The sequence below is a fragment of the Carettochelys insculpta genome, chromosome 23 (assembly GCF_033958435.1).
Source record: "Carettochelys insculpta isolate YL-2023 chromosome 23, ASM3395843v1, whole genome shotgun sequence".
NCBI classification, from domain to species: domain Eukaryota; kingdom Metazoa; phylum Chordata; order Testudines; family Carettochelyidae; genus Carettochelys; species Carettochelys insculpta.
The window spans coordinates 7,352,317-7,378,463 of record NC_134159.1 but is presented as its reverse complement, the minus strand read 5'-3'; the positions used below and the strand labels follow the sequence as shown (position 1 = coordinate 7,378,463).

General features: G+C 40.2%; 1 protein-coding gene across 9 annotated transcripts in view; it reads right to left on the bottom strand.

Annotated features, from left to right (window-relative positions):
- KIF1B (kinesin family member 1B) overlaps positions 1–26,147 on the bottom strand; it is a 158,848-nt gene that overhangs the window by 38,730 nt on the left and 93,971 nt on the right. For 4 of the 9 annotated variants that reach the window (XM_075018087.1, XM_075018089.1, XM_075018088.1 and 1 more), the window contains 6 exons: positions 13,739–13,832; positions 12,506–12,654; positions 10,384–10,562; positions 8,940–9,077; positions 7,959–8,207; positions 17–135 (listed from right to left, as the gene is read on the bottom strand). In XM_075018087.1, coding sequence (XP_074874188.1) covers positions 17–135; positions 7,959–8,207; positions 8,940–9,077; positions 10,384–10,562; positions 12,506–12,654; positions 13,739–13,832 — 928 coding nt within the window. Of the gene's footprint in view, positions 1–16; positions 136–7,958; positions 8,208–8,939; positions 9,078–10,383; positions 10,563–12,505; positions 12,655–13,738; positions 13,833–19,693; positions 24,739–26,147 lie in introns of those variants that run through there. The other 5 variants (XM_075018092.1, XM_075018093.1, XM_075018094.1 and 2 more) reach the window with 2 other exon arrangements.

The window sequence follows — 26,147 nt, the reverse complement described above, 5'->3', positions numbered from 1 at the left end:
TCCCAGAGCATCTTACCTGCTATTGCTTGCACTGCCACACGCAGAAATCCTCGAACCTCCCCCTTCTCACTGACAACTGCCACTCTGTGGATCAGGGGCACTGGGTACAGTAGATTGCTCAGATATACAAATGCCCTAGTAATAGGAGTGAAAAACAACATTAGACTGTCACCATGAAGAGAACCTTGCATTTGATTGACTCACAGGATGCAGACACCTTCATACAGCCTACTGTCTACAGTTCTCCCATAACACATCGTGTTTTACTGCGCTGCTATTTCAACACTGCCCTTACAGAGGTCCTGACTATTTTTAAGTTAACCGTGTGAAAAACAGACACTCTAACCAGAGCTGGCTGGTGCCAAAAGGCACACATTAGTGAGTTATAAAGTATACAGAGGAGACATTTAAGAAGTATGCTTATAAAAAATGACTTTTGATGCAATATGGTTGTAAACAGCATTGTTAGACATGAAAAATTCAAAAGGCTCTACTGCAAACAAAGCATCATTAGGAACTTTCCACACTATGACTGCAGGTTAAAGATAGTTAGAGATGACAAATTAAAAGGAAAATGTTTAGCAAACGAAAGTTTTATTTGACTATATATAAAAAAAACAAACAGTCTTGTAGTACTGTAGACACTAACATTTATTTATAAGGATATTTATTTATGAGAACTTTCATGGGTAACACCCGTTTCTTCATATTTTCAGATCATACCCACGAAAGCTCACTACCTCATAAATGACTATGTTAGTCTTTAAGGTGCTAAAGGACAGCTTGTTTTTTGTGAAGCTACAGACTAACACAGCTACCCTTCTGAGACTAGTGACTACATATAAACATTTAAAATAGATTTTTGACTAAGCATCTTCTCTCCTCTATGCATATTTTATAATACATTTTATATGGCAAGTAATTATCAAAGTTTCCCACGGAATTATAAATCATCTTTCAGGCTTCTAAGATGATCAATTATTGTGTATTTTGGGGGAGCTACAGTATTCTCTATAGATAAAGAGCTTGGAATGTATTTTGGATTAGGAGTTTAAACTATTTATTATTCACAACTTTATACTATGTTTAATGTTAGAAAGCTATTTTTTTTAAATGGTGTAACTTAAAATTGCAAAGGACTCTTGAAATGGCAGGTATGGAATGAGTGGCCCCAAAGTAAGTATTTAAATGCAGAAGGCTAAAAAGATCAGTCTGTGGCTACCTTGCAACAAGGTAGGCAGGATAAGAGGTTTTAATGAGTTAAGAAATATATTTCATAATTCAATGGACAAATGCAGGCAGGGTTCCTAATGCTCCCAACTACAAATTCCTTATAGTTCATTAACTTTAAATCTGCATGACTGTTTCATCCTAATTGTTCTATCTGAGCTCACAAAGTTATACTACAGCACTGGTCAACTATTTAGCTGGATTTGCTGTCATATACTCCATTTTCCCTTTGGTCATCATATTTAGTACAATTATAAATTAAGCTTTTATAATTTATTATTGTGTGTACAAGGTAAGCAATATAGATTCCTGCTGCCCCAACCAATGCACTGAGATGTACATGATGTTCACCACACACAAGAAAACAGAGGTGAACTCAGTGCCTTGTAACCCATAGTCAAGAAATACAGTTAGAGACAATAAGAGGCCATTCCTCTCTGCACCTCACCTCCCCAACATAAAGGTACCCTTGAAATGAGGGGAAGGCAGTTGTCAGTTACAAAGTAAAGAGACTAAAATAATTCCAATAAAATAAAATGACAAAATGCAGTACAGAAGAGAAGGATTAATAAAGCTCTAAGAGCAAAAAAATGAGACAAACAGAAATATACAACAAAAATAATCACATCTTGGCACATGAATGAATAAAATTAGGATCCACTTCCTTTTCAGTCTGCTCCAAAGTGAGAAAAACACTAATAAAACAGGGGTGAAGTGGGGAAATTAAAACTCGAGTCAGAAAAAGAAAAATTATTCAAAGAATAATGTTGACTTTAAACCCAAAATTTTCAGATAGTGCTAATTTGAAGGAAAAGAAGCCAAAGAAAACTCAAATGAACTCAAATTATTTACACTGACTGGATCATTGTAGTAGTTCAGGCAGGTATAATATTACTATAATCATCATCATTAGCAGCTGCACATGCAATTAATGTTTTTTAAACTTCAGGGAAAAGGAGACACACCCCTTTCTTCTCTCTCCACCATGAAGGAATCTAGTTAGCTTAGTATCAGTGTGAATCTACAGTAGGAGTCTCATAGGCAGGTTCTACAACAGGCCTTTGTCTACTAAAGCTACGGGTTAGCAGAACATTCAGTTCCAAGATGGCAAATGAAAATATATTTTCACATGTGATTCATGTTTTGGGGGTGTAATTCAACAGATAACGTATCAGGTGCATTCAGCTTTAGATGGTCAACTGCAGTTTGAGAATCACCTTAATAATTCAATGAGAGGTAGGGGGTAAATGGCTTTTGCTTTCCACTTCCTCAAATACAGTTACTCAGCTGTAAATAATAAATTTCTTTTCCTGATTTAAAATAATGTACATAAAGAATCATTTAGGGATCCCATCTGGTATGGGAAATGCGGGATCCTGTGTGGCACTGACAACGACGCATTGGCTGCTGAAGCTGTACAGAGAAAAAACTCTCATTATTCAGCAATGCCACCTTCCTACCTCTGTTACACCACAAGAGCAAGACAAGCTGCAGGTGGAGGCAAGATTATCTTTTGCCTCTTCCATGCGCCGTGGAGAACTGTCCCACTCTCTCCCAATCATCCCCATTTCCAACTATCCCCCTGCACTTTAGCACAGCAGACTGAAAAAGCGAAAGCTGTATTAGCAGAAAGATTGGTGAGGTAAAATGGCATACTTGCAACAAAACTATAAATGAAATTTAACAAAAACAGAAAATTTTACCGAACAATGGAACTCAGAATGATCATGACATTTCTCTCTTTAAATACACACAACTTGGGATTTGAGGAAAATACAGCATAACCCTCTTCCACCTCCCTCCAAGTACAGCAAATGTTTGATATTTCACCCCATTAAATAGTTATACTTTTAACACCCCAGCATGCCAGAAGAGATGACAAAAGGGACCAGCTCTTTGAAAAAGAAAAGACTAAAATAGTTCAGATATAAGGCAGCCAATGCACAGTATAAAATACTACAGTTTGATTTTAAGAAGGGCTGGGTAATTGCGTGACTAAAACCTCAGTATCTTAACTCTTCCTTTCAGGACATTAACTCATGACTGTGGAAGTCAGGACAGAATGCTCATCTACCCTACTGTGTTCCTTTTACACAGCAATGCACAGCTAATTTAGTTTACTATGTGATTTTTGCCTCAATTTAATCAACTAATCACCACTGCTGGAGACAGTATCTACCTAAATCTTACGCCAAGTTACTTGTCCATATGCAAAGCTCACAAAAACAGGATATTTTCTGGAAGATATGAACAAATGGAATTCAGTTAACTCCGGTGATCTACAAGCTCCCATTGTAATCTAGTCCAGGGGTGTGCAAAGTAGGGGACGAAACATTTTGCAAGGGGGGTGAGTGCAGCACGATTGCTCCCCCACCCCCGCCAGCTTCCACTGGCTCTCCAGCCTTCTGCTTTCTCTCCCAGGGCCTCTGCCACTGTTGTCACCAAGGGAACGCCCCCCTGCTGCTGGGCCAATCCAAATGTTCAGAGGCCCCGAGTCAAACAGCGGGTCCTAGTCAGCATGCTCCCAGCTCACTAAGGCCAAGAACATTGGTATTGGTCCCCATAGCACATGCCACACTGGCCCCTGGGAATCCCCCGAGATGGTGGCGTGGAATGAGTGCTAACTGTGGGGGTGAAGCGACGCCTTCAGCCTGGTGCCACCAGAGCCTGTCCACATGGCGCAGCCTGGGGTCACAACCTCTCTGCCCTCCTTGCCCTTTGCAGCAAGAGCAACACCTACAAGGTAGAGGGGGTGAGGCAGCAAGCCCCCAGGATCGTACCTTTGAGACACCCCCTCCCCCAAGCACTGGTCACTCTTCAGAGCACCCTTTGAGTTCCCCACATAACCGCTTGGGATCCTTCCAGCAAGCACTGCTCCCCATTCGGGGAGACCTCTGGAGCACCTCCAGCTCCCTCTTCCTGCGCATCCCATCGCGTTCCTGAGTGCTTCCTCCCCACACCCCTTCTTGTGGTCCTCCCACTGGTTCAGGGAGGCCCCTGCCAACTGCAGGGCTGAAAAGTGGGGCCTGACGTAAAAAGTTTGCTCACCCCTGGTCTAGTCAAAGAACAGTAGTAGGTTACTGCTGCTACAACCAGTGTAAGATTGCACAAACTGATAAAACTGAATCTATAGTAAAAGAGATGCTTCAAACTCAACTGCAATCAAAGGACAGATGGAAACTCACGAGATTATGAATTCCATTTCATTAAAATTCCTTATGAACACACATCAAGATATATAATAGAGAGAATTTTTTTGAGATCAGTTAAACTAATATACATCTAAAAGATGCAGAGATCTGGATTCTCTAAGCATGTGTTCTTTTCATACACACATTTGCTCAGCCTGTATACAGCAACTCCTGAGGAGTCTGCACATTAGGACTGTGAAAGTTCAACTCTTTCCCAAGCAATCCGCACACTAAATTCACAATAGCATAGAACACTGAGCATGCTGACACTGTTGAAAGAGCATGGCTTCTGCTAGTGCAAGCAATTACGGCACTTGCAGGACAATTACCAAAACAATATGCCAAAACTGATAAATGTGTGTAAGGTAAACCTGAAAGAGTTGTGCTTTCAAATGTGGCTTTTAGGTGTTAGGTGGTGGGGTACTATATTTCTCAGAGAACAGCTGAATTGTCTTTCGCTGCATTGTTAAGAACCGAAGTTTTTATTCTTTGGCACAGGTGTCTAAGGCAGCGTTTCCCAAAATGTGTTCTGCAGAACATTGGTGTTCTGCACAATGTGAATAGGTGTTCCATGGAAAATTTTTGAGTCTAGTGATACTTTTCCTTCTAAAGTATTGAAAAAAGAAATTAGGTGTGTATTAAAACTATGAAGGTATTTGAATACTATTTAGCATGTAGGTATATTAATATTTATAATGCATTCATAAAATTATAGCTATTATGCTACTTGTGCCAAAAGAGAGAGATGCAAAACCACTCTTACCATTAAAAAACTGTCAAATGTTACTGTATTTTCCAGTCATTTTCTGTAAAAATAAATTTATAAAAACACAAAATTTAAAAATATTTTCCATATCTAATTTGTTTGGCATTTTTTTCTCATAAAAATGTTTAAGCTTTAAGGAAGGAAGGGACCTTTTTTGAACTGACCTTTGTTGAACAATATTGTCCTTTCCATTTTTGTACAAAAGAATGACACTAAGGCTACGTCTACACATGCAGCCAACATCGAAATAGCTTATTTCGATGTTGCGACATCGAAATAGACTATTTCGATGAATAACGTCTACACGTCCTCCAGGGCCAGCAACGTCGATGTTCAACTTCGACGTTGCTCAGCCCAACATCGAAATAGGCGCAGCGAGGGAACGTCTACACGTCAAAGTAGCACACATCGAAATAGGGATGCCAGGCACAGCTGCAGACAGGGTCACAGGGCGGACTCAACAGCAAGCCGCTCCCTTAAAGGGCCCCTCCCAGACACAGTTGCACTAAACACCACAAGATACACAGAGCTGACAACTGGTTGCAGACCCTGTGCCTGCAGCATAGATCCCCAGCTGCCGCAGAAGCAGCCAGAAGCCCTGGGCTAAGGGCTGCTGCCCACGGTGACCATACAGCCCCGCAGGGGCTGGAGAGAGAGCGTCTCTCAACCCCCCAGCTGATGGCCGCCATGGAGGACCCAGCAATTTCGACGTTGCGGGACGCGGATCGTCTACACGGTCCCTACTTCGACGTTGAACGTCGAAGTAGGGCGCTATTCCCATCCGCTCATGGGGTTAGCGACTTCGACGTCTCGCCGCCTAACGTCGATTTCAACTTCGAAATAGCGCCCAACACGTGTAGACGTGACGGGCGCTATTTCGAAGTTACTGCCGCTACTTCGAAGTAGCGTGCACGTGTAGACGCAGCCTAACTGTCCTCCTTTTGGCTGTTATATTGATGTTTTGTTTTGGTTTGTGCTTAATTTTCATTTTTATACTTTGGGACGTTACATGTGGCAATCTTTCAGTATGAACACATGCATGCACACATGGATGTGTTTCATTAATGTATTCCAAGCCCAAAGTATTCTGTGGCCAAATTATTTGGGAAACCCTGGTCTAAGCACTTCTGAGCTCCAGTCACAATTCCATTTAGGAGCAAGAAAACATGTCAGCTATCTGTTGAGCAGGTTTTTAAACTTCATCTACCGTATAGAGTAGACAAGGTTCATAAGAACATACGAACGGCCATACTGGGTCAGACCAAAGGTCCATCCAGCCCAGCAGCCTGTCTGCTGACAGTAGGCAGAGCCAGTTGCCCCAGAGGGGGTGGACTGAAGACAATGATCAAGCCATTTGTCTCCTGCCATCCATCTCCAGCCTCTGACAATCAGAGGCCAGGGACACCATTCCTACCCTTGGCTAATAGCCTTTTATGGACCTACTCTCCATGAATTTATCTAACTGTTTCTTAATTCTGTTGTAGCCTTCACAGTCTCCTCTGGCAAGGAGTTCCACAGGTTAACTATGCGCTGAGTGAAGAACTTTATTTTATCAGTTTTAAACCTTCTACCCATTAATTTCATTTGGTGTCCTCTAGTTTTTGTATTATGGACACAAGTAAATAACTTCTCTTTATTCACCCTCTCCACACCTGTCATAATTTTATATACCTCTATCATGTCCCCCCTCAATTTCCTCTTTTCTAAACTGGAAAGTCCCCATCTTCTTAGCCTCTACTCATATGGGACCTGTTCCAAGCCCCTAATCATTTTAGTTGCCCTTTTCTGAACCTTTTCCAGTACAAGGATTTTTTTTTAGGTGAGGAGACCACATCTGTACCCAGTATTCAATAAGTGGGCATACCATAGATTTATATAGGGGCAGTAAGATACTCCTTGTTTTATTTTCTATCCCTGTTTTAATAATACCTAACATCCTATTCGTCTTTTTGATTGCCTCTGCACACTGCGTGGATGTTTAAGGAACTATCCACAATAACTCCAAGATCTCTTTCCTGATTAGTTAAAGCTAAAGTAGCCCCCATCATATTGTAAGTATAGTTGGGGTTATTTTTTCCATTGTGCATTACCTTACACTTATCCACATTAAATTTCATTTGCCATTTTGTTGCCCAATCACTCAGTTTGATGAGATCTTTGATGAGTTCAACACCTTTATAACATGCAGAAAACTAGCTAACATGTCTAAAGATGTGGAACCCTCTCTACACAACATGGTCTGTGGTGTTTAAAAACACAAATACACATGCGCACACACACTCTCTCTAAACAGTTAAATGACATAATTTAGAATTCCAGCTGTTTTCCCCAGTCCAGACAGGAACCTTGGGATGTACTATTTTTCAAACCTTCATCATTCTCTGCATTCTCCCCCAAATCACAAAGACGATGCTAAACGGATTTTCCAAGGGGAGATTTATGAGATTAGATGTTAAAGTTTCCTTCATACTCCCTGGAATTCTCTGTTACAGAGCAAAGAATCACAGCTATACCACCATAGTCTTGATTGATTTTATGTTGTGGTGGGAAAAGCTTCTATTCTGAAGAGCTCCTTGGACTTTTTAATGTTGGAAGATTTGCATTACGATCTTTAGAACTGACAGACTACCTGAGGATGTCTGACAAGTCCCATTTCTAAATATGGCTACTTATGGATTGGCTTGATCAATGTTCTCTTGTGAACGCAAGGTTTCTGCAGCATATGGCAAGAGCTGGTCCCTTTTGACTGTTCTCACAGTAACCTCACCAACCTTCCCACTAAAATGAACCAAGGGGACCGGTCGTAAAACGGGTCGTGCCCATCATTGAAGAGGTCCGATCCCTCCTCAGTTCCAGCGTCGGAGCCAGTATCATCCACAAAGGCCTCCTCATCAAAGTCTTCCATCTCATCTTGCTGCTCATCAGCCAGTTCGGTTATATCGGAGTCAGCCGTGGAGAAAGTGGGGGAGGGCGTGCGGTCAGCAAGGCGCTCATTCACGCAGCCATGAAAAATGGGGGAGCTAGATATCAGTTAATGCAACACTTAGATTAACATAGTGAGGGAAGAGAAGAGTGCTTCATTCAATAGACCACATTGCTGAAGTCACCAGAGAGGCCACTGTAACAGCAAGCAAAACTTTAGACCATCTGGACTGGGATGAGATGGGAGAAAGGGGATTGTTGATGTCGTTAGGGAAAGACTGAATCCTTGGACTGAGCAGAAAGCAAAGGAAACATGAAAACAAACAAGACTATCATGTATGGTTATTTACAGTGCTCTTATTAGCTTGTTTAGCATTGTAACAGTCTATGTATCAATCACAAGGCAATTATGAAATAAAGGGGTGGCTCGGTGTCACACACTATTAATGGACTTTGACGTCTCCTCTCGCTGGGTTCTTAATATTTCCAGAAGTCTTCTCTCCCACAGTGCTACTCCAGTGACTTCAGGTAACTCTTAATTATTCTACTTCCTTCCTTTTAGAAATAAAGTTTAAGTCTGATTAAAGCTGAATTCAAATCACATACACTCTAAAAGGTTAAACCTGTATCAAAAAACTTTTAGGCAGCATTTCCTGATGCTTAGAAGTATTTTGATGATGCAAGACAATAGGATCCAGAAGCTGGATCAACAATCAGGAAACCCCACATACATGGCTGATAAGTACACAGCCTAAAATGCTATTCCAAGTCTCAGTTTGTCTCGGCAGTGACTAGGTGAACGTGACAGAAGACAAAAAGTCATCACATACCTTCCAACAAGTTTGAACCAATGGAATCGATCGTAGAAGGGGTCACTACCAGTCATGGTGCTCTCACCCTCATCATGGGTGTTAGATGCCATTTCTCCAGCCCTGTCATACATCTCTCGCATCAGCTCCAATCTCTGCCTACACCGCAAATGATGTTCCCAAGAAAATTAATAATGAGAGCAAGAAGCCATAAGAATTTTCTTCTGAAGTATGATGACTGAGAACATTAGCACAGAGGTGGGGTGGTCATTTTTCTAAAGGAGTAGGCATGCTACACGGACAGGATAAAGTATTGTCCTAAAATAGACAAGGGCAATGGGGGCCTGAGGTGGGAGAGACAGAGGTGAGGGACCAGTTGGTCACTAATGTACTAATGCTTTAGCACAATGTTAGGGGTCCCTGTGCTGTGGAAGATACCATCTTTTGGTAGAAATGCAGAATAAAGGCTGCATCTACACATGCTATCTCCCCTTGGAGGCAGCATGGTAATGAGGCAATTCAAAGAAGGCTAATTAGGCCCTAATGTGCACATTCAGCACCTCATTAGCACAATAGCAGCCACAAGAATTTCAAAGTGCAGATTGACAGTGTAGATGCAGGCAGCTCTGAAATAAGTGCCTCACTTTAACATTCTCTTCAATAAAACTAGATTGGAGTAAGGGAATGTCGAAGCTGCCCCCATCTACACAGTCAACCTGCAATTCGAAGTCTGCACTGTGAAATTTGTACAGCTATCATTATGCCAAATAGGCACTGAAGATGCACGTTAGATGGCGTGTGTAGAAGCAGCCTACAAGCTAAGCCAGGTCAATAAATATTCCTTGCTTCTTCTCCTAAGAATAGATTAAGTTCTCAGGCTCTGGCCAAATTCAAGCTTCAATAATAACAATTTGCCTCCCAAATTCCTTCTGCAGTTTCAACTGGGCACTTTACTTTCTACAGTGAATCACTGTACTGTGTTAGTTTGCACTATTGAACAACTACCATATTTTGACCTCAGGGAAAGTGAGTGGTTTCATTTCAGTACTACGTGAAATGATCCCACTACAGAGCACAAACACACAGAAGATTATTTTAAGTTTTGTTTCAAGATCCTTGGATTACATGCCGGAAGTGCAAAAATAAGTTGCTGAGGAATACGTAGTCAAAAAAGCAAGTAGGAAAGCTTGGGATACCTGAAGTACATAGCATGAAAAAGATGAAAATCACTACCTCAGACTTATGACTGCTAAAATTTGGGAGGTTTTCTTCGGAGCTGATCTCCATTAGTGAATTTTTACCTTCTAAGTGTTTATTGGTGGTAGGTTTTTGTGAAGCAGAAGAGAATAAATGAGTATCAGACGAGTGGAGGGAATACATATTAAAAGCACTGAGATGAACTAAGACGAGTTGAGAGAGACTTTAAAAGGAAAAAAAACCCAAGTCATTCTGAAATAGAACCTACTTGAGTTTCTCCAGGGACCAGTAATGTGTTGCTCCATTCTTCAGATCCTGGACTTCCACAGCCACCACTGTCCGAGGGGATGATCTGTTGCTCCGAGTCTTCTCTGACTCAGTGGGCAGCAGCTCAGGAGGTAGAGGGGAATAGAGTGTGTCGGTCAGCAGGACAAACTGAAACTGCACCTTAAATGGAGAAAAATATATTCATAGAAATCAGACACAGAAGGACTTGTATTTAACTGTAGTACCAGGAACGCTTCCAAAAGCTTCCTTAAAATGGGATAGGGATGGAAAAAAAAGGAGGAAAACTTGATTTTTATTTCTGAGAACAGTAGCAATTTTAAGTCAAAATATTTAAGGAACAGCCTGTCATCTTAACACCAGCATACAATACTGCCATGCCGGACATCTAGGACTAGCCTTTACTTTTGTGTAAGGTGAGTAGCCCATCAAGAAGTTAAGGTGAAAAAGAAAAGGGATCTTATCTCTAACATGAGCTTTAAAGGATAATTGTAATGGGGCTGAGGAGACACTATAGAAAAGTACCCCAGGGTACTGAGGGAATTGGCAGAGGTCATTGCCAAACCTTTGGCCATTATCCTTGAAAACTCTTGGAGATCGGGGGAGATACCGGATGACTGGAAGAAGGCAAACGTAGTGCCCATCTTTAAAAAAGGAAAGGAGGACAATCCAGGGAACTATAGACCCGTCAGCCTTACCTCAATCCCTGGGAAAATAATGGAGGGAATCCTCAAGGAATCCATTTTGGAGCACTTGGAAGAGGGGAAAGTGATCAAAAGGAGCCAACATGGATTCACCAGGGGCAAGTCCTGCCTGACCAGCCGGATTAGCTTCTATGATGAGGTAACAAGCTCTGTGGACATGGGGAAGTCAGTGGATGTGATATACCTTGACTTCAGCAAGGCTTTTGATATGGTCTCCCACAACATTCTTGTCCATAAGTTAAGGAAATATGGATTGGATCCTTGGACTATAAGATGGATAGAAAGCTGGCTTGATGGTCAGGCCCAACGGGTAGTGGTCAATGGCTCAATATCTGGATGGCAGTCTGTTTCAAGCGGAGTGCTGCAAGGCTCGGTTCTGGGGCTGGTGTTATTCAACATCTTTATTATTGACCTGGATGAGGGACTGGATTGCACTCTCAGGAAGTTTGCAGATGACACAAAACTAGGGGGAGAGGTAGATACATTGGAGGGTACAGAGAGAATCCAGAGGGACCTGGATAAATTGGAGGACTGGGCCAAAAGAAATCTGATGCGGTTCAATAAGGAGAAGTGTAGAGTCCTGCACCTGGGGCGGAAGAATCCCTAACATTGTTACAGGCTGGGGACCGACTGGCTCAGCAGCAGTACGATGGAAAAGGACCTAGGGGTTATGGTGGATGAAAGGCTGGATATGAGTAAACAGTGTGCCCTTGTAGCCAAGAAAGCTAACGGCATACTAGGGTGCATTAGGAGGAGCATTTTGAGCAGATCTAGGGAAGTAGTTGTTCCTCTTTATTCAGCACTGGTGAGGCCATATCTGGAATATTGTGTCCAGTTTTGGGCCCCCCAGTATAAAAAAAATGTGGATTTGCTGGAGCAGGTTCAGGGAAGGGCAACAAAAATGATTAAGGGTCTGGAACACAAGACCTATGAGGATAGGCTGAGGGATTTGGGCTTGTTTAGTTTACAGAAGAGAAAAGACTTAGAGGTGATTTAATAGCAGCCTTCAACTTCCTGAAGGGGAGCTCTAAAAAGGAGGGTGAGAAACTGTTCTCAGTGGTGTCAGATGGCAGAACAAGGAGTAATGGTCAGAAGTTGAAGAGGGAAAGGTGTAGGTTAGATATTAGGAGAAACTACTTCACCAGGCAGGTGGTGAAGCATTGGAATGCGTTGCCTAGAGAGGTGGTGGATTCTCCATCCCTTGAGGTTTTTAAGTCCCGGCTGTACAAGGTCCTGGCTGGGATGACTTAGTGGGGGTTGATCCTGCTTGAAGCAGGGGGCTGGACTAGATGACCTCCTGAGGTCCCTTCCAGCCCTGTGATTCTGTGAAAAGTATAAGGCATTGAAGCAGGATCAGTACATAGACATCGATAATGAGTTCAGCAGTCCATACAATCTTACCTTTTTCTTTAATTCCACACTGATTGCATTGGCCTCTTTCAGATAGACTGCATTTCCCCACAGCTGGTCCCTTAATGAAGTGAATTGGTGAAATTTCCATTTTCTGAATGCCCACTGGGCCAGTTCGTATTCATGCTGAGTCCAGGGCACTGAGGAAAAGCAGGAAACAGCTTAGTCAAATGTAATGGTTTTCTCTCCAACACACCCATTCAGAAGTTTACTTCTCTTCATTTTCATGTAAAATTCTGAAGGTCTCCATTGAAGAGAGCATGGAAAGGAGAAAAGATGTACTCATTGCTCAGTGGAAACTATTTTCAATCTTCTACTCCAAAATGCTGGAAGCTTAACTGATAAAGCATTTAGAATAGCTAATCAGCCCCAAAGATTAAGCTCTGGTTACTCAACCTGTTGAAATACAGAATGATAAAATGCTAGTAATCAGTAAGTAAATGTCAAGGGAGAAGAAGATCATTAAGGTCTATGTTTGTTCAATCACTCCTCCTTTCGTGGGCTTTCTGTAGCATAGAGACGAGTTAGTGGCATGCAATGCTTTCACACTAAACACAATCAAGAGTTCACACAGGTCAAGTTTACAGAACAACACTGCAGCTGTGTTGCTGTAGCTTGTCTGGTGAAGACATGTCATGCCAATGGGAACACACTCTCTCACTGACATAGCTTCTTCCTTTTGCAGAGTGAAGTAATTATGTCAGTGAGAGTGTCTCCCAACCAACACAGCATTGGTGTGGGCAACATTTAGATCAATGTAACATGTCGCTCGAGAGAGGTCTTTTTCACACCCTTGAGCTGCTTGATGTTACAACTTGAGTGACTGGAGTAGACCAGGTGACAAATTATTAGCAAATCCTAATTCAAATACATAAGTAATAACTTTGTTTATGACACAAGGACTCTGTGGACTGGAACCATAATGTAACATCCTTTCAACTAAAGCCACTAAACCAAAGCTCACTGCCCTCCAGTGGCTGTTTAGTGGCTTAATGAATTTGGACCTTCTGGTCCCATTCCTCTGCTCTACACTCATACAGAACTTGTTCTGTGGATAATGAATTTCAGTGTGTCTGGCTGTCAAATTTGTTCTTTAAGAGGCCACCACTTTTTCCACAAGTTACAAAATTGATTTTCCATTTTACAGCAAATGTCACTGTCGTACACTAATCTTTTCAACAAAAGTTTGGGAACACACAGAATGGTTTCCAACTTCATACTCACCTTCCTCCTCTTCCTCTTCTTCCTCTGTGGTCTCAGCAGCTAAGGATCGTGTCTCAACCTGCTTCTGCAAGGCCTGCAGTTTACTTTCGTAATCCTGTGGGAAGACAGGAGATACCGTGTAGGAAAAAGACAGACAAAGTGAAGAGGAGACAGTCAGAGAGAAACAAATACTTTAGAAGTAGAGACAGACACAAATGGAGAAGAGATATGCAGACAGTTCCATTTAACTCTCTAAGAGGCCAGACACCTCCAAAATAGAATTCAGTAACTTACTATGCATCTTGGGAACTCTTCCTTCTAGAGGAGTTGAAAAGGAGAAGGGGGTCTGTAAGGCCTGGTCTACACCTCAGGGCTAAGTCAAGCTAAGTTACACAACTCCAGCTTTGTAAACATAGCAGGAGTTCACATGGCTTAGGTCAACTTACCTTGTATGTCTCAATCCGGTGGAATACCAAAGGTGATGGGAGAATGATCTGTGGTCAATTTAGTGGGTCTTCACCAGACCTGCTAAATTGAACCTTGGTGGATTAATCACCACAGCAATAATCTCCAGTAAATGTAGACATTCCCTAAGACATGCTGGAATAAGTGCCATGCGTTTTCCTCACTTTAAGACTCATACACACACAATGGTCACAGACTGTGGAAGACTTTTTTCAGTGGGAAAGAACTCAGATTGGAAAGTCAAGAGCCCATCTATAACTCTGCAGATATAATTTGCCTCGTTTTCAAAGTATGCCCATGTACATGGGCAATGGATCCATGCCCATTCTTCCAATTCGCACAACACCATTAAAAAAGTCATTAAAATGGAAAACTCACAGCTGATACAAACTAAATATGGGACTAGCGACCAAAGTAGAATCATAGAACATGAAAAAGCTTAAGGTCAGTACTTAAAGAGATTAAGAGCCTCCGATTAAAGTGTCTGTGAAACAGTTTCTACAGTTAACATTTCTGCATTTTCTTTTTAAGATGATTTAGTTTGGCTACATGAGGATGGTCTGGAGAGATGGCATATTTTCATTTAATCAAGACTATGAAGAGTTAGATATTCTACAGAGAGTTTTGCTTTTTGGTGCAACAGAATTAATTTTATGCTTTAAAATGAAGTTTATTCCTTTATCAATTTCTCACACCTTACGTTATGAATGCAACACACCATTAAGTACACCTCTTTTAAAAAGAGGGAGAAGAGATAAGAAATTAGGTGATAAGAGCTTGGTCAAGTAAACTGCAGGATTAATTAAACCTGGTTTGAATGGACAGTTCTGCCTGGGAACCAACGAGTGATTAGTGGTGGAGAAAGCATGCAGGAGATAAAGGGAAAACTGTTCACAGTCAAAGGTAAAGGCATTCTATGTCCTCCCAACAGAAAGAGTAGCAAAGTCAAAGAGGTCCTTTATAAAATCAGCAACACCATTAAGATGTTTTCAGTACTGTAAAACACACTGGCTGTGTCTACACTACAAAAATAACTTCAAAGTGGCTTACTTTGAAGTACAACTTTGAAGATGAGCGTCAACACACACTCTACTTCGAAGTTAAACTTTGAAGTAGGGCACTACTCCATTCCCGGTTAACTTTGAGGAAAGGGAAAACACTTATAGACTCCCTGCAGGCTACTTCAAAGCAGCACCTAACTTCAAAGTTAGTTCCTGGTGTAGACACACCCATTCAGACTCATACTGCACCACAATAATAGACTACATGCTCCACTTTAACACATTATATACACAAATATACACAAAAAAATTTCAGTCTTTTTGAGAGGGTGGTGAAAAAACAGGTGAGCAGAACCCAGACCAGTGTTTCACCATAAGAAAATTTCATTAATTATCAATTTATTGCTTTCTAATCACAGAGCTCAAAGTCTTCCTGGAGCCCAGAGAGGTTCAACACAGTGGAAGAATTGCATGAGTGAAGCTAAGATCCGAGAGCAATAAATACACAGAGCCAAACAATACAAGACTATAATCAGACAGGGAGCACTCACCCTAGGTGAGGAGCATTTCAGGGTGTATCTACAGTAAGTTATGGAGGGAAGGTTATTCCTGAATGACCCCACGCTCTTATTCCAAAACAAGAGTTCTTGTTCCTATTCAGCTTGAAAAAGAATTAAGCTAAATAAGAACATGCCACTCCTATTCCAGTAGAACAGTGTCCACATACAAAAAGCCCTTAATTCTTCTGCCTCATCCTCCCTCTTGGAGCACTCTTAGCCATCCCAGCCTTCCCCAAAAAAACCTTTCTGAAAATTAACCCACAACAACATTGGATACATCAATGCAGTGAATAAAAATGCAGTAGTTTAAGAGACTCTAGTTATACATGCTCTGAAACTGACTTCCAAGATCCTAGATACTTGCATTGCATGAGTGGGATGGACACTGTCATTTACGGATCTCTTTGCACTGGAAGATCATCACTTATTGCTCACCAAGGCATGGTGATCTCTTTTCACAGACATGAGCTTTGTACTAAAACCATCAAACTATTTCAGGGTCTTCTATGATTCCAGTTCTCAACTCAACTCCATATTTCAGAACTCACTTGTCTTTTTAATAATACCTTCTAGTATATAAATGGGGCACAAATTTAATCCATAAGGTTTTAATGTGGGGAACAAGATGCAAATACACACCAATTCTTCAGAAGTGAACAGGGTGTCATTAGGTTCTTTGGAAGAATTTCTGTAGACATTTAGATGGTACAGCAAACCTCTTCCTCTGTTAGTCCATGATCCAAAATCCTAGAATTAATTTTCTTTTCCTTTTAGCATTTTTGTCAATGCTACATTCTAAAGTCTACTTGTGATCAAAGTGAAAGCATTGCATTGTTCCCCATTCTGACTGAGCATAGTGCCCAAACCTCAATGGTATATGGTTTTAAGTCCTACTTGAGGAAACAAAATTCTTATTTTTACCTAACACCCATGAAACAATCTAAATTAACGAATCATGTGAAGGTGATATCATTAGGGAGCTGGTTGCTGTCTTCAGAATAAAAAATTGAAACAGAAAAAGCCCTAACCGCTTACGGGCATTAAAGCTCCCAAAGTCCTAAGACAAGGGCCATTTAAGTCTTGTATCTGGGCTGCACTTCAACTCCTTGTTTATGCTTGAAGTGTCAGTTGAATAAAATTAACTCATCCTAAATTGCAGTTGCTACTTTCTCTCCAGCAGGTGCCGCATTACAGAGAGGGATGAAGGGACAAACTATTAACGTGAAGAAGACATTTCAGCGGTTTCCTGCTTTTCTGTTTACAAGACAGAGGTGTTGTGGAAGAAGCAGAATGAATCCAAGAAAGATGGATTTCAAGCACTGTTTACAATAGTAGTGCAATACCCATCAACTCCTGAAGTGTCCCTGAAAAGTAGATTCTTTGTTCTGGCTCTTTCAAAGAAGCTAAAAGGCAGTTGAAAATAAGAGCTGTGCCATCTGAAATGTTACAACGCAACACATTTTGTCAATATCTTAGTATAAAAATGTTATTTGGGTATAATATGGCCACAGTAACATTTTTTTCTCCTTTTTTGTACTGCCCCTCAATTTTTTGTGCACTAACAAAAAAAAAATCACATATATACATATACATTTTTAAATGGACTATTTCAGGTATATTTTCCCAGAATAAGGGAACATTTCACCAGTTAAAGAAACAGTGTTGTAAGACATAACTGTTTCCTGGCAACTGACAGTACTCTAGTATTTAAGCTATTACTTTCAACCATAAATAGAAGCATGAATGGTCAACCCTGGTTCACAGAACGTGAAATAGGGTGGCTAGGCTTTACTACTCATCATGGACTTCAAAAAAAAAAAAAAAAAAAAAAAAAGGTGGGGGTGGAAAGGAGATCAGGCCAAGTGTTTGACAGTTTATCTGAGTGATACCTTTTAACTGAAAAACCACACAGTATAACAACAAGGACAACAAAACAGCACAGAGAAAACAATTTTAAATGTGTGGTGGGTTTTACTTCATTTTTTTTCCTCTGCCACACGGGGGTCTATTGCTCCCAGAACACATCAAAGTACACACAGGTCTCTCCTAAATTATTTATTAAATATTAAAATACTTCATTCTTTGGGACTTGCAAGATGGGCTTCCCTATTCCTCAGTCTATAAAGGGAACAGTGAATTCCCAGCTGTGCTTCTTCAGAGTTTATATGAATGGCAGTGACAAATGCACAATGAGACCGTGCTGAGGAGGACTACAGCTAATATCCTTCCTGCACTTTAAAGTAAGTTTAACAAGTAGTAGTAGAAGCAAACAAGGGTCCTGTTATCTGGCTGGAGTCGCTTAAATCAAGGCAATTTAAATCCAATTACTGAAAAAGCTAAGATTGACTGTACTTAGAGTGCACTTTTTTTTGGAGTAAGAACCATGGAACTCACTGGCTCTTCCGCTTGTTGAGAAAACAAATACAGGAAGGGGTTCACTGGGAAAAGCTGAGTTATGCTGAAGAAAAATAGGGAAAAGACTTATGGCATCACCATTATGATCTGTGGCCATGATGTTCCAAAATTAGGGGCATGTATTATGTAGCATAACATAAGGAAAGGATAGTGGCAACTGGCACCCTAGATTTTCCTTACTGCAACTTTCTGTATTGTATATAATTGGGTGATAGTGTCTAAACTTAGTTAATTAAATAAGACATAAGGATTAGCTAAGTGAAACCTTTTTTTTCCCCCTTTGACATCATCCAACAGAGCAAACAACTGAGGAATTTATTTTTCAAATCAGACTTACACTAAAAGGCACAGAGAGGATCTTGATGAATGATGCACTGAAAAGTAAATTATTTAAATTACTAACCAGTTGATCCATGCAGCCATACCCACATCATTTTCTCCCTAATAAACAGTTCTTCCTCATGTTTCATTCTTGGAACTAGGCCTTGCATCTGCTTTATGCACTTCTTACACTTGATACATTTCCTTTTTTACCCAGGGAACGAATTTCTTTTAAATATTCCCAGACAGGGTCTCTCAAGCCCAGAAGCCATGATAGTTTTTTCTGTGTCACAAGTGCAAGGGAACAGAGGAAGCTCTGTGTGCTGAAGGTCTTTCCCTTTTCTTTCTCATCCACTCCACTGTTTTGTGCTGCCTCAAGACAATGTCTTAATTAACTTCTCTGCCATGTTTGGCCAAGGTCCATCATGACTAAGCGAAGAAAAAACAATCCCATCCAGCTTGTGTCCTTCCACATTACTTTTTAGTCTGCTGAGAAACAGAAATTGAAAGCCCAGAACTTGCAGCTAGAGCTAGTACATGTTAAACCTCTCTAGTCTGGCACCCTCTCATCAGGCAACATCTGTAATCCAGCATGGTTTTAGTTAGCCAGATGACCATTTATGGGTATGGCCGAGTTTCCTGTGGTCCCATACAAGTTTGCTTACAGCCACCAGGTCCTGGCTCTCAGTTTTCTGTGCTATTATTTAGCTGTAATTTACCCCAATTGTCTTCTAAGAGCCCGGTAAGCAGTGAAAGTGCTGATAATGCTACATGGACATCCCGTGGTCAGATAAACTCTCTCATTCAGCACTAGTAAAGGGCCCAAGGGTGCCAGACGAGAAGTTTGACCTGTAGGTAGGCTGGACAGACTAGTGTAGTGCCATTAATTCATTTTATAAGACTGCAAGTGTATGTGTAGCATATTTGTGATGAGAGTCTACTTATTTTACATGAGAGTCAGTATTTGATTTAAAAATAAATCAAAAGAAAAATCCATTTTTTAAATCTATTTTATTCACCCTGCCTGCTATATCTGCCCAAGAACAATATAAATTTACATGGACCAGTCTGATGACCAAATGAAGGAGGAAGAAATTTTAAACTAAAACCCTCCCACTGTAGTAAGCTCAAGACCAAAAAAAAGTCAGGAAGATTATATGCTAAAGTTTTTTTGCTGCTGAATATTTCAGATCCATAGAGAACTCAGACACTTACAGGAGTGTTTCAGAATTTATTGAAAGAGCACTTATTACAATACAAACCAGCTCTGCTTTTCATAAAGCAAGCATTTGCTGTCAAGATAAACATTTTTTTTTTTTAAAGTGAATTGGACTGATCTGATAACCACATAATTTCACTGGAAGAAGACTCACTACCTCCAGTACAGTAACAATGGGCAAACATGGATTTCTCATCTGACAGCATATAAAGTAGTTCACAAGCAAGTTTTAAAATACATGACTTACAAGAATGCATGGGGAAAGAAATACTGAAAATATGTTCACAACCCTCATACAAAGATCAACCCCTGATTTGAGAGATTTCTAAAGTGAGACAGCCTGAAAAAATAAGGCTATTCTCTGTCACCTACAAGTCCTCAGTGAGATTCTTCAAGCATAAGAAAAACCCTCACACTAAGGCACTGGTTAACGTGAGTAAGCTGCCAACAAAGCAAATGTGATCATTAGCCCTTTGTAATGAACTTATTGAAAAGGCACCTCCATCACAAATGCTGCATTTTTTCATTAGCTTGAAAGCTTTTTCATACTGTTATAAGAAATCAACTGTTTAAGTGCCTCTTAACTCCATCAGTATTATAGAAAGGGATAATAGTTTTTGGGTCTCGCCCTACATTGTTCGTAATATCCTCTTAAAAGCCAGCCAGCTTCCCCTGCCCAATTTGGACTCCATTTCGCAGTTCCTGTATTTTCCTCCTTTTTCTAAGTCATGCAGCACAGTCAAGATGCAGTTGACTTGTGTCTTTGTCACGACATCTTTGATATCACAAAAAATGTGGACAACTTCAGAATAGCATTTGCTAGGTACAGAATTCAAACAGTGTTTTTCTCATATTGCACCAAAATACACTGACAGTCATTAAAAACAGGATAAGTGTGATGGGTTTAAAATTAATTTCCCATCATCAGCTTTTTACAGCAAAGGAAAACACATCCTTATTGGTAATTTTAAGCCAACACGCGGCGACAAGATTTTTATTTCAAGTCTGGGATTACATCATCAAATTAGTATATTTTATCCAATTTCCAAATATTTTTAAAAGATTTTTCAAATACGTAATTTCATGCTCCTCTTGCATAACTTGACTATCTGCTGGTTATGCAGATGTTATTGCTATATTGCACAATCAGAAAGGGCATGCACAAAATAGCTTTTTGGGTCTATCTTTATGCTTGGCTCCTATCCAGGATAATCTCTGCTTGGCTGGAATGTTCCATGTGAAGGCACAAGGGAATTTCCCCAGATACTCATTGTTTTCATGTCTCCTGCTTCCCACAGAACAGAGCAGGTCATAAAACATTTAAAAAGGACGACAGATGGACAAATTGTATCACTCATTACAGCCAAATAGTAGGATAGGACAAACTATTTACACAGAATTCTACAATAAAGCTAACAGGATAATGCTATTTGCAGCCCAAAATAAATAAGAGGGTTGACTCAAGCTGGAAGAAAAGTGTTGCCTTTGTGCATGGCTTCTTTTGTTTGAAGGACCAGGGATTTTTTTTAAACCACACAGTGTTTTCATTGTTCAGGTACACTGAAATACGGAACAGAAGCAATAGGCATCACCATTTTGGAGAAAAAATTAATCTAGTCTTCAGTTCAGAGCATTCTGGGGTACAGCACTCTTGAACCTCCTAAATCCCAGAGATCATTATATGCTGGGAAACATTCATGTGATGGACTGCAATTTTGAGACCTGAGTAACTGATATGACTGCAGTTTAACCATAGAGTTACAACAAGCACATTTGTAAAAATGTAGTTCAGAAGGGAAGAAAACACATAGGCAGGAAATAAGAATAAAGGAAGCAAACTGCAAACAATTTCTACTCATGTATAGCTATATTGAAATATGCAGAAGTAAAACCATTACCAATAGGGCTTATGTTTAACAAAAGGAAAACAATCAAGTAGTAAGGCTATTTGTGCAACATGGCACAAATTATTTAACTGTACAAATATAACAGAAGGTGATCCAACCACGCTAAATCAGCCAAAATATTCAAGTTCATTTTAAAAATTGCATTCATGTTAAACCTTATAGCAAATCAAGGTTCCCTGCCCCCGAAAGATTCAGACATCTTATAAAACCAAGTCCAAAAGCAATTTAAGTAAATAAAAATTAATGAAGAGTATATTTTCAAAAGCAAGAAACAAATCCTATAGTTAAAAGTAGCACTTCTCAATCAAGATAAAAACTCCAAAAATCCACAAACCTAATTCTTAGTCAAAAAGCATTTGCTTTGTTGTCCAACATGTTTAGTGTCATTTGTTCTGGGACATCGGGAGTGGATCAGGAGGTTTGAAAGTGTTTATGGTACCTTCATTTGTAGCTTTAGGTACCTTTGTTCTGAGTACTCATTAAAATGCTGCTTCTACACTGCACTTTTCTGGTAGATGGCGAGTAAAGGAAAACAAATGTGATTTCTCTTTAAAGTGACCAATTTGTTCAAAGATTTGAAACAGCAGGTCAATCTGAAACCAAAAAGGCACTAGAATGAGGTATCATGTAAAATAAAACAGCTTTCCTTTTTCCTGCCTCCTTGAATTCAGGGTGGTATTCTAGATCCTTACCAGTAGCACCCCTCAGACCCAAAGCTTAACCAACTGCACCAGGTCAAAAAAGTGCAGTGCTCTTCCATCATCTTTGTATAATAAAATGGAATTAAAAACTATTGCAAGAGACAAGGTAGGAATGAGAAAAAAAGCTTATTTCAATGCACATCAGTATGCCCATGTGCACAGTCCCCCACATAAGCAGATTTCTATTGTTGAGGAAATTGCATACTTGATATGAATGAAAGCAGGCATGAAGAGTAAAAGGCATGGGGGTAATCTGAGGAGAGGCAGGCAAGGGTTGTGGGGACGGAGAGAGAGAGATCCAAGTGTCCAATTAGCTCTCAAATTTCTCTAAAGGAAACTGCTCATCTACAAAAAGCCATATACTGTTATCAGCTGACAGCTTTTGGTTTATGAATAGTTATTTAAAAACATGGGTTGGGACTGGAGATGGAAACTGAATTGGACCTAAGAGTCAAAGTTGAGCTTACATACAGATGGTCTGTTTTTTCATTTCTAACCAAAAGGTCACAAGAAATATTCAACAATATAAACTAGATTATCCTTTTGATTGTCTACATAGAACCACAGAAAGGAGGCAGTTCATATATTCCAGACAGTATTTTCAGATTTAAAAAATATTTCAAAACCAAAAAATAAGAAAGGTACACAAGCTTGTAAAGTACCCTCTTTTCCACAGTCCTCTAGTCAAGAAAGTAGACTCAACATTTTCCACAACTTTGCTCTGAAATCTCGAAAACTGCACCATCATTCATAAGCAAAATGGATGTGTTGAAATACCAGTATCTCATGCTTTGTAAATCAAATCACTTGAGTTCTAATTGGCGAGCTGAAAACCAAGGTGGTCCAAACTATCCCAACCCAATGCTTCCGTATGATCTGCTGGCACAGACCCCTTCTCCTATTTGTCCAGTGAATCATACTGTAGTTTCTCTACCAGCTTTGAGGTTAGGTGCAGAGAACTGTCGTCTCATTCGTGGAGGTGTCACAAACTGGTCATAATGGCTAGGCCCATTAATTTGTTTTGGGTGGATGTTAACTGCACTGCTCTCTGTATTGCCTCCATTGTTGTGACTGCAATAGGGTTGGCGGTGCTGATGGATGTAGCGTTTCTGCTGGAAAGTCTGCAGGTCTGGATTCTGGTGTGCAGTGTGGGAGTGAAGAGATTCAGATGAGCCAGATGTCTGACGGCGCAAGCTTTTCTGGTAGCCATTGTTGAGAGAATTGCTTCTCCAGCGTAACTGAGGTGGTGGATGTTGCTCATTACTAGACTGTGGCTGAGTGTTTAGCTGCTGCCAATTAATCTGGATATAATCTTGACTCCTTTGTGGACCTTGTGGATTCCATAGTTGCTGAGGGTCCTGGGAGACAGCTTTGCTACTTTTTTCTTTCTTCTCTTCTTTGTTCTCTTTCTCTTCCTCCTTTGGAATTCTGACTTCAATAACCTCATCCTCTGTGATAATTATGTGAGTGCCTGGACTCCATGAGTTTCTGTGTTTGGGATTGCTCTTAAATGGAAACCGGGGCTTACGGTTTTCAGGTGGGATAAATCGGTGAGGCATATTCTGTCGACGGAGCTGTTTGGCTATTTCCTGCTGTTGCAAGTTCTTAAACCGAATTTCCTCTTGCTTCATCCAGCGCAATCGCCCACGCCTGAAAGCTGGGTCATCTTCCATTAACTGGGATACACGCTCCTCTTTATCAAGATCATCATTCTCACCTTTTTTCAAAGCATTTCCATACTTCTTTTCAGCATCTACCACAGAGTTTAGGTTTTTAAGTTTAGCAGCATTAGCTGTGGTTGACTGGGCTCTCAGCTCTTGGGATCCTATCAGTGGTAAAACCTTCTCCATTTTTAGCATTTTATTTCTGAGAACTTTTATTTCCTCATCCTTCATATTGTTCTGCCTTTTCACTTCCTGCAAAATATCTTCCAATTTATCTATATGCACTTTGAGGTCATCCACATCAGTTACTCCCTTCCCACTGGCCATGACATCATCAATCCTCTCATCTCCAACTCCTACAGTATCCCAGACATCACGGGCAACAGCTCGCCATGAGTCACGCTCATTGGGATCTTTCTTTCCATACATGGAACAAAGCTCTTTCATTTTAACAATGGCCAGTGCCTCAATCTCCTGCCTAGTATGCCTGAAGTCATTGAGAGCTACCTCATAGCAGATTTCTTTCACAGCTTGTATCTTTAAGTCTGAGATTGTGACCCATTTGGAGTCTTTACTAAGGCGTCGGCGCTGTGGTATCTGGTACATTTTAATAGGTTCTCGCTTCTTCCCACTGCTTGGGAGACCACACTTTTTTACAATGGTCTGCAGCTTGCTGGGGGGCAGCTTCTCTCTCAGGGAAGTGATCAGTCTCCAGCTCTCCTCACACGATCTCTTGTCCGAATCATCCCCACTATCAGAGTCTGCATCCTTTGGAAAAACAAAAATCAAGAAGTGGCCCCAAAACAACCAAAATTAAAATTTAAAAAAAAAAGAAAAGAAAAGAAAACAAAACAAACAGAAAAAGCAAACAAAAACAGGCAAAGAAAACCAAACCAAATAAAAATTAAATAGGATGGATGTCTCATGACTCAATATAAGGACATAAACATTTCTGTCAGCCTCTCAGCGTTGTTTCCTTTAAAATGTAAGTTTTCACCTCTACTAAACTGTACATTATAATTAAATTTAACCAACTTAAAACTACATCTAACATAGGTTCCTCCTCTCCCTACCCCCTTCAAAAATCTTTAAAACAGAGCAAATAAACCAAGCCCTGACAAAAAAGTTTAAAATGCTCCACATGTATGCTACAAAGACATGCAATTCCATGCTACAAACATTGCCTTGTTTAGTGCTGTTGCTTCTTTCAAAAAATCCTCCCCGAGTGAGTGAAGGCAACCATTGCAGAATGATGTCATGAGCAGCCAAAGTCAGTCAGGTTAACATTGGTTAGTAATTTTGTATATGGTTCTGGAATGCTTGAGTTTAGAATCCACTTTACTAGAAGAGCAGCCAGAGAAGTGTTAAGAGGATAAGAAAAAACAGAAGCAGCCCGTAAAATTGATGTTAGAAGTACTATAAGCGCCACTATGACAGGTGAAGATGTTTCATAATCCAAGGAAGACTTGTTACAAACTAATGAAATATCCAGAATCAGCGTTTCAAGGGTTTTTCCATTTGCCACCTTGCTGTGTATTTTAAAAGCAGACAGTCTTCACCATCTGAAGAGTAGGCATCATAAGAATGCAGTAGTAACTTTTAAAAATTGTTTGATCCAATAAAATGCTATTTGATAACCACTTTTCTTTCTGTTTTCTGCAACCCTAGTAAACACTTCACCAATTCCCATTTGCCACTCTAACACATTTGCTAAGGATTGCACTCTGCTTTGCTTAATTGTTTGAAGTTTTCCAACACGATTTCCAAAACAAGTTACTCTTATTAAATCATTTTATTTAAAAACTATTCAGTTTTCTATAGTCTAGGAAAGTTACTTGAGAGCAGAGACAATGCCACCAAAAACTAGGTATATTCTTCAGAGATAATTGCAATCAGGAATTAAGTCATCCTAATTTTAGAAGGTGGGATTTTTTTTTTTAAATATTTTGACATCCCCATTTAATATCTTGTCCACTTTTGGTTGTTAATCTGATTCACAAGAGTCTGTATCACTTGCAAAAAATTGAAGGAGTAATTTTTCAGATGATGAATGATGTAATACATGAAAAATTGGGAGTAGCAACAATCGATTACTTTACAGGTTAGGGAAATTCACGTCTCTGGTTCTGAACCACTGACTGACAATTGACAAATACGGTTAGGAACAGTTCAGCAAT